The sequence below is a fragment of the Gasterosteus aculeatus genome, chromosome Y (genome assembly GCF_964276395.1).
Source record: "Gasterosteus aculeatus chromosome Y, fGasAcu3.hap1.1, whole genome shotgun sequence".
In the NCBI taxonomy this organism is placed as follows: Eukaryota; Metazoa; Chordata; class Actinopteri; order Perciformes; family Gasterosteidae; genus Gasterosteus; species Gasterosteus aculeatus.
In genome coordinates, this window is record NC_135709.1 from 7,714,317 (window position 1) to 7,723,078 (window position 8,762).

At 43.2% G+C, this 8,762-nt stretch overlaps 1 protein-coding gene across 13 annotated transcripts; it reads right to left on the reverse strand.

Moving 5' to 3' along the window:
- Positions 1-380: 380 nt before the first annotated feature.
- LOC120812636 (G/T mismatch-specific thymine DNA glycosylase-like) lies at positions 381-7,076 on the reverse strand. 13 transcript variants are annotated; one of them, XR_013454804.1, is made up of 10 exons: positions 6,955-7,076; positions 3,905-4,236; positions 3,258-3,457; positions 3,066-3,135; positions 2,331-2,466; positions 2,116-2,198; positions 1,910-2,004; positions 1,663-1,834; positions 1,410-1,566; positions 381-827 (listed from the first exon to the last, which is right to left on the reverse strand). XR_013454804.1 is itself a non-coding variant. In XM_078097463.1 (9 exons), the coding sequence occupies exons 1-9, from the start codon at positions 7,032-7,034 to the stop codon at positions 1,460-1,462; spliced, it is 1,275 nt and encodes a 424-aa protein (XP_077953589.1). In that variant the 5' UTR covers positions 7,035-7,075; the 3' UTR covers positions 381-1,459. The 13 variants fall into 13 exon arrangements, 5 of the variants coding, with proteins under 5 accessions (XP_077953589.1, XP_077953591.1, XP_077953592.1 ...); XR_013454803.1 differs by having other exon boundaries at positions 381-782; positions 6,955-7,075; XR_013454808.1 differs by lacking the exon at positions 6,955-7,076 and adding an exon at positions 5,312-5,468 and having other exon boundaries at positions 381-782.
- Between the last annotated feature and the right edge of the window lie 1,686 nt (positions 7,077-8,762).

Sequence of the window (8,762 nt, forward strand, 5' to 3'; positions counted from 1 at the left end):
ATCTCATAGTAGATATTAATCACAGCGAATGAGTGATCTGTAAAATTCTTCCTGATGATGATAACAGGACCAAATGCAATAATGTTGGTAGTTTGCTCACTGAATGCTGGAACATCAACAAGAATAATTATTCTAGGAGAACATATTTAACCTGGCATCCCCTTTAGCTGCAAAGCACTGCAGACTGTGTATACTGTAAATCCTGATCGCTTCGCATCAGGCGGCGTCCTCGATTAATCTGCCCCGGCTCCAGGCTGGGAGATTCATTAAGCTGCACTAACCTTAAGCTTTGCACTCTTCACACTTCTTTCTGATGGCTTGTGTGTTTCCTCGGGTTGTGCGTTTGTGCTTTTGAAAATGAGACAATAAACGTAACCAGCTTTAGAAGAGAATTAATAACTCTGTAATTATTGATTGGAAACTCCCATGTACAATTTTTACAGCTGATAAATCATAACATTTCGGTCTTTCAAATTACAAAAATAAGTCACTGGACACGTGTACCATACAAAATGCAATAAATAGTGATAAAAAAAGACACCAAAAACATGGAGTCTGTTTGAGAGTTAGAAAATGTAACCGCGGCGGGCACTTCTCTTGTGCGTCTCAGCGCGAGGCCTCAGGAGGAAGGACCTCTCTTTAGTTGCGGTGTCATCAGAAGGCTTTTCGCCCTCGTTGGTGCGTCATGCTACTTGTACAGCTGATATCCGGTGTCTGCTCAGCGAACCTCTCCGGGTGCAGCGCTCCCGCGTCGTCCGCTGACCGCCCTACAAAGTCCATTTCTGCGAGACACCGCAGAGCAAACCGAGAAGATGAGCCACGCAGTTCTGGAAACCACCCAAAATATGTTTTAATTGGACCATCGGCACCTCGAGGAAGGCTAAGGTCGTTGTTTTTACAAGCGTGCTTTTAAGCAGATCAACAGACTGTTACATTTGAAAATGAGCTCAGTGTGACCCGTGCACTCCAAAATCTAACAATCAACAAGAAAGGAAATATTAGAAAAGCTTTTAGAAAGCACGTAGAAAAGCGGCTGAATCGTTCAAGGCAGCCAACATGCTCAGGGTATCTAACCAATGTGGGGTTTTTAATATTTCCGCTTTTGTCAATTCGGCGTGCATGGATTTCCCGTTTGTGAAATACGCAGACGAACCCCTTTGTGTTCGTAACTTGTTGACCATCTGATAACTTATAAAAAGGCGGTATTTTGTTTTGTACCTTCTCTTCCTGGATGGTTATGGATCTTGGAGTGCTTGGACTGCCTTCCTGGTTAGACTTCCAAATAGATGCTAGAAATCTCTCAAAGTGGGTTGCGGTAATTTTTTACTTTTACGAGTTTATGCTCCTGAAACTGCAATTCCATCCGGTTCAGTCCGACTCTGCTGAGAACGACGTGGCGACTTCACTACCTGTGTGCTACTGCAGACCGGCCCGTTCGCTCCCCTACCCTCGGCCTCTCTCAGTTGGTGGAGTTGCTGCTTTGCCTCGCGTCCCCACGCAGCTCGGCACAGCTTTCGTACTCTGGATCCACCTGCTCCTCTTTGATTGCCATCCTCTTAGCGTCCTCTGCAGAACCAAGGAAGCTTAAAGGAGTTAGATATTCCTAAGAGACGTGAACGTCGGTACAAATAGACATAAAAGAGGCTGAAATGGGCCATTCACCTTTTGCTAAGTGCAGGTCGAACGAGTAATGCGTCTCCTCCACCTCGACCTTGGGCATCAGGCCTTTCATCTGGTCCCGCAGCTCCTTCAGCTTGATGTAGAAGTGAACCTTGTCCTGCGCGCGGGGGAACTGGGCGCAGCGAGGGCTGGAGGACGGCATCAAGTAGCAGACCTGCGGGGAGTGAAGTACGCCGTGAGTGTGCTGGTCGTTCATTCTGAGAGGGACGGAGGCGCTGTTTCAACGTACCGTTTCAGTTTCTGGGATTTTGTACGGCTGCAAGCCAAAGTCGAGATTCTTTGCCTTCACCCCGAAGGTTTCTTTGCAGAAGATTTCGTAAATGCCTGAAGAAATCAACAAAATGTCAACGTGCTGCTCACCTCGCCCAATGGCTTAATGAATAAGCCTCCGAAACGCTTCAAAGTTCAGTAGTTTTGCTGCTCCAATAAATGTACCTTTTCCATTAAAAGCTGCTATTAATGGTTTGTACTTCCGCAGCTTGTCAAGTAACTGTCGACCTCCTTCTCGAATCTCCTTGCTGGGACAAAAAAACAGAACCAGAAGAACATTATCCATGTTTGTTTCCAGGGACTTTTTTGGAATTCCACTGTTGCGATGCTGCTGAATTTCTATTAACTTAGAAGTTCAATGCAATTTTCTTGATATTCACCTGGAGAGGTCCTTGCTGCCGGGCGTGGTCCTCTCCACCATGTTGGTGAAGCCGATACTATATTTCTCCGGCAGACTTTGGTCGTGCATGAAGTTGAGCTGCTCGTCAGTTAGACCGGAGAGAAACAGACATTTCCCTGGAGGGGAAAGAAGAAAGGAGTCAAACATTTAGTTTGCCAGGTCGGCTAGTCACACCCAGAACAGCGTTTTAATATTTTGAGGGGTTTTAGGTTATTGTTGCTTCGCTGACTCTACAGAATTACTTCAGCCGGTTCGTTTTCAAGCATAACTTTGTGGTAGACGGTCAGTGTTTTTTTATGTTAAAACATTGTATATCAAAAAATGTTCGCCGGCCTCATCAGAACAACAATAAATAGGGCGCAAAAAAAAAGAAGAAACAATGGTGGTCATGTTACACTTTAGAAAGGTTTATGTAAATCCTTTCAGCGGAGTCTCCTTTTGAGAAAACCTGTAAAACTGTTCTTTCTGCTCATTCTCTGCTGGTTGCAGTGAATCACTGGAGTTCAAATGCTGAAAAACATTTCCACAGCTACACACAAAACAAATAGTTTCAGAAAACGTATTTTTTAATTCAGATGCATTTAAATATCTGGACCTTTAAAATCTCATTGCGTGGATTTGAAATGATATGTCTGAACAGATCTGAGCTGTTTGTAATGATGGAAGGCGAAGAACGGGTTTAATTCTTGCATCGTGAAACAGGATTTCCACTCACAGAAATGGTTTCCCGGGTTTGGATAATGGCGTCCTTTGAAGGCTGACAATAGTCCTGGGTTAATTCCAATCTGAGGAGAAGCATGGAGGTGTTGCCATGGAAACAGACGGGAAAATGACATGTTGTTTGTGTCAAAATATTTTCTGTACAATTGAAACCCATTCGCTACTTGCAAAAATGAAAAAGTCTCACTATAAGAATGTCGAGATTGTAGGTGATGACGTCGGGGAGGGTTTTGGCCATAACCTCAGCCACCGACATGCCGTTGAAGCGGTTGAGAGCCCTCTTGGCTTTCTTCGCGGCCTCGACCTCATTCTCCCCGTCCTGCATCTTGCCGTCCTCGGCCGGCTGCTTCGGCGGTCGGCCCCTCTTCTTCTTCACCGGCATCGCAGCTAGGACAGAGAGGAGGAAAATGTAGAAATTACCCCAAAAGGATTTATGAGCCATTGAATCTTGCATTCACATTGGGTAGGATCATGTTGGCATGGTGGCCTTCTTAACCCTTTGATATTAGTTTGTACAAAAGTGTTGATTTAGGCATGAATATATCTATCAATGCTGTTTGCCACTTCCTTGCCTTACCAGGTATGTGTTATTTACGACAGGTAATAGTGACATAAGGCTGTTTTTTTATTTTAGTGCACACGAGAAAGTGGGGTTGGAAAGTGAAACTTGTTCTGACTGAAACAAGTAAAACTTGTTGTAACAATAATGGTGTAATAAACAATATATGCATTGTAATTGGTAGTGGGTCGTTCGAGATACTTGGACAGAAATCCCCTGCTGCCACGTTAAAATGTATCTTTGCTGAATACTCGGATCAATAACCTCTTCCCTACCTTGGGAGGGGGCAGCCGGCTGAGGTTGGTACTGAACACTCGGCTCTAGTTGCTGTATTGTATGTTGGTGCTGAGGGTGGTGCAGGTGAGCAGGATACTGCTGCTCCTGCTGCTGCTGCTCCCTGGCGTGCGGCTGGTAGCTCAGGTCCTGGTAGTGTATTTGGGTCGGGGGGTTATAGTTCTGGTAAAAAGGTTCCTGGTAGACGGACGGTTCCCGGTGGACAGACAGCTCGGCCATTACGAGGTCATCTCTGGGCCCTTCTGCGTAGTGGCCCATGTTGTGATAAGACATCACATACTGCGCCTCAGGGTGCTGCTGGCTGGACTGGTACCTAGAAAACAGAGGGTGCACAACCGAAGACGAGATGAGGAGGAAGGTCAAGGGAGAATCAATTAAACAGGATCCTGGACAAAGCAAGAAAGGACAAACTATGTCTGGTACTCGATGGGGTGGGGGAGGCAACCTTACAAGACACGATACTTACAAACACACATGCGCTGATATACACCTGTTTGTATTCTCTGCATTTCATTCAGCTCTGTGAGTACTTTTCCTTGCTTTTTTATTTTTTCACACGTACAACACTTATTGCATCCGGGTCGGTTCAACACCGACTTTGCTGTGCGCTCGGGGAAGACCGACCACGATGGAATGAATGTGCAAACTGTGACGGTGGAAGAAGAGGAAGTCCACTACAGGTCCAGAGCCTCTTGCATGGTTCTGTTCATCACGGCAGGAGTGTGCATGATGTCTGTGGCAGCTAGTGTAATAACTGTTCAGTAACGAGTCAGATAATAAGAAATATGATGTACATTTATCAAACTAGCTACAGAGTACAGATAATGCAATATCATCAAAGTTACTATTGCAAGTTAATCAAATAGATAGTATTGATAGTATTGTTAAATGGTTATCACCCTTAATAACTACACTGCCACTTGGTACAAGCCTAAATACAAGGAATACAAGGATGTATGGTGTCGTGTGTCAAATGTTATTTCTTTTTTTCCCTCTCCATCTCATGCATGAAAATGAAGACGTCAGGGAGATAACATGAGAAGTTTTCTACGACCTGCCACCTCCAGCACCAACTCACCACTGCTGAAAATAATCCGTGGGTACCGTCAGTGATGTATACTGGTTTTCTTCCATCTTAACTGTTGACTTATTTCAATACATTAACATTCATTCTGCTGCCAAAAAAAGCGTCAACACATACTGGAGATGTGAGTGTGGAGTTTGCAGCACATACGGTACACAAAGACGACTTGTGGACGCCGCTACAAGAAGATGGAAGGCTTAGCTAACAGTTAGCTAACAACGCTACGCGGTTCCACAGACGTCTTCAGACCGTGAGCCACCTCTGGCTTAACGAGACACTAAGGTATTTGAGGGAACTACCGTACCTGTCATACATTTTGTTCTTTGGTTTTCAAATAGGAAGACTTGGGGCTGGCAATCCTCCCAAACAAAGACCAATTAAACGCTTAATGATTCCTTTAGCGCAGGTCGAGTGAAGGCTTACCCCCGTCGTAGCCCCGCCCCCCACCGCCGCCAGCTGTATTGTCCCGCCCCTTAATATTCTCTGGCTGTTTTAACCATAGACATAATATACATAGACGCCGCATTGGCCGCTACCGCCTATTGGCACTGACGAGAAATGCAGCCGCCATCTTGGAACGGTCCTCCGCTCTGCTCAGTGTAATCTGTTTGCAGGTGCAATCAGCTGTGAGCGCATTCAATTAATCATACCTCACTGAATACCCAACTGATTTTCACGTGTTGTTTTTGCTGCAAAGGTCATACATGCAGCTATGACACAGGGCACATAGTTCGGCGTGTTTTAATATTCATTGTGGACTTAACAGTAATGTTATATTCTGATATATGATGTGATGTAGACTATGATAGGTATTTTGCAAATCATACTACTACTATAATTTTGATAGAGAAGCAGAAACAGATAGTAGTAGTAAAGTCAGACATTTAATACGTTAAAAACCAATATAGAATTAGAAATAAAATGAATTGAATATTTGCAAGCACACACAAATAACTTCAACAGAACGCCGGGTGTTTGCACCAAAGAGGGTCTAACTAACTAACTATCACACACACTGAGTGAGTTTGGCAATGTGGTGCAGCCTTAGCTTGAGAAACACAGACACAACCAATGACAACAAGTCTGAATGATGGTTGTCGATGCCAAACTGTGTCTCTTCAATGTGTTCCCCAAGCAAAAAAACATCATCCGTTCCAATCTCCTCTCGGACGATGTGTGTGACTGTCGACACCTTAGGAGCTTGTGTTGTTGAAGCTCGGCGGATCACCCTCTCTGCAGCTCTCAGCACCTTATAATAATAATTAAAAAATAACACATATTTATATAGCACTTTACACAGTGCTCAAAGACCCTTTACATAACAGACAAAACAAAGCAACTGTAATATACAAAGATTAAAATATAAAAAAAAAAAAAGATAAATCAAACCTTTACTGTGCCTTGTGATGGAATTACTAGGCCGCCGTGGTTTTTCAGGGCTAGAAGGTGGTAGTTCTTGATACGAGAGGTATCTTACTTTTGTTGAATTACATGTGAAGAATACAGTGTGTTGGGCAAGTTGCTTTCACATTGAACTCAGCTAAGCTATCAGTTACTCTGCCATGAATAAAGCTTCACTACACAAAAGCTACTACACAGTGAAATGCAGCAAGCTAAGTATCACAAACACAGCAGCTAGTTCACTACATAGCAAGCTACTTTAAGATGCGTTAATTCCACATGACAAGAAAGTTGTGTGGCCAATGTTATACCAGTAATAGGTTATATTTCTACAATAACATTATTGTGTCCGTTTGAATCTAAGTGTTATGGAATATAACTTATCAAGTCTCAGTTCATAATCATGTGAAAAACAGCCGGGGAAGTAAACATAGCCAAGCTAGCTGACTGCGATTTCACTACAGTAAGATACTTGCTCCTTCTCTACTCGATGTGGTAATATTCTTTTCAAAACACAACAAATAGGACGGTAATATTAAATCTTACTTGTGAAAGGTTATCCCCCGAGCCCTGCTGGCGATGGTCCGCCGATTAGCGCAGAAATAAGCAGCACAGTGCTGTGGCATCCTGTATCTTCTGCTGCTACGCAACTACGAGCACGACCGCTCCAAGATGGCGGCCGTATTTCTCGCGACCAGAAGCCAATGCGGCGTCTATGTATATGGTTTTAACCATAGACATAATATACATAGACGCCGCATTGGCTTCTGGTCGCGAGAAATACGGCGACAGAAATGGGAGAAGCTAAAATTAATTTTAATATATTTGCTGAAAACAGCTGAAACAAATTTGAGAAATTGCAAAAAAATACAGAAATGAATATTAAAACATTGCTGTTAATACAGGCTTAAGAAAAGCTGGAATTATTTGAAAGAACTGCTGAAAATACAGAAATGTGAAGCTAAATTTCAATACAATTTCTAAAAAAACATAAGTTGCAGGAGCTTAAATGAATTAAAAAATACAGAAATAACAAAACCTAAGATGAATAAAAAGAGGTTTTAAATTGTTTGTAGTAATATTAGTAGTTGTATTAGTTATAGTTGTAATTGTGGTATTAGTAGTACTAGCAGTAGAAGTCGGTTTAGTATCAATAGCAGTAGAAACAGCTAGAATACTAATACTATTAGCCATAGTATTTGTAATAACATTAGTAGTAGTTGTAGTATTAATAGCAGTAGAAATTCTAGTAGTATGGTAGAAGTATCAGTTGTAGTACTAGAAGTACTAGTAATATAGTGGTTGTAGTAGTATTTGAAAGAGCAATACGTATTTCAACGAAACCGCTTCATTCTGAGCTTCATGGTTAATGTACAGATAATCATTGAGGCCTCCTCACAAACATTACAGTAAAAAGTCCTTCCATGGGGCTTTTGTTTTGAAATTATTGGATTGCGTGGGGTGGAGGGGGGGAGATAGAGAGAGGGAGGGTGAGGAAGGGGGTGGGGGGGGGTAGAGAGAGGAGGAGAAATAGACAGACAGACTGACCAAAGCTATGAGCCAGAACTTCCGCATCCAGCTACAGGCCAGCTCCCACCAGATCGGACCGAGGAACTGGTAAGCAACAAATACCAGTACATTATTCCTGAGAGTCTCTGAATTCCAATCCCATAACTAATGTGTTTATACCAGCAGTAAAAGTGCTGCAGGGCAGAGAAAAGCAAAGAGAAAGAAAATACTTAATGTGATGATGTTGAAGTATCTAAAACCTGTTTGTTCTTATGTGTATTCCTGAGACAAATAGAGACACGGAGGCCCGTGGACCAGAGGCTGTGGGGGGAGGGGACAAAATGAGTGGAGCAGGGAGGAGGCCTTCAAAAGGCGTGATGGTGATTGGATGGAGGAGAGAGGGAGGAGGACAAGCGGAGGATGGTGGATCCCTTTTCAACGGACAACAGGTCATATTCAAACAAACACAAACACACAGCCATAGGATGATGGGGAACAGTAGAGAAGTAACAACGCATGAGTGACTGATGTGAAAGAGTTTAACTCAACAAGTTGTTACTACAATTTTGGTTTAACTATAAGAGGTAATAAATCTAAAGGAGCTAAAGGAAATTTATGAAGTAACTCCCTAATCGTTCTGAGAGAACATGAATTGGTGACTTGCACTGAAATGTTTCTACTGAGAGACTCAAGGTCAGAAATAAGAGATGCACAGGCATTCTTTAAAACATAGGTCACTAACTGGCGGACCGCGGTCCGGGTCCGGACCCAGAGGCCGTCCCATCCGGACCCGGACCGCCAGCCAAAACAGAAGGTTGTGATTTAAAACCTGACGGCGTTTTTAT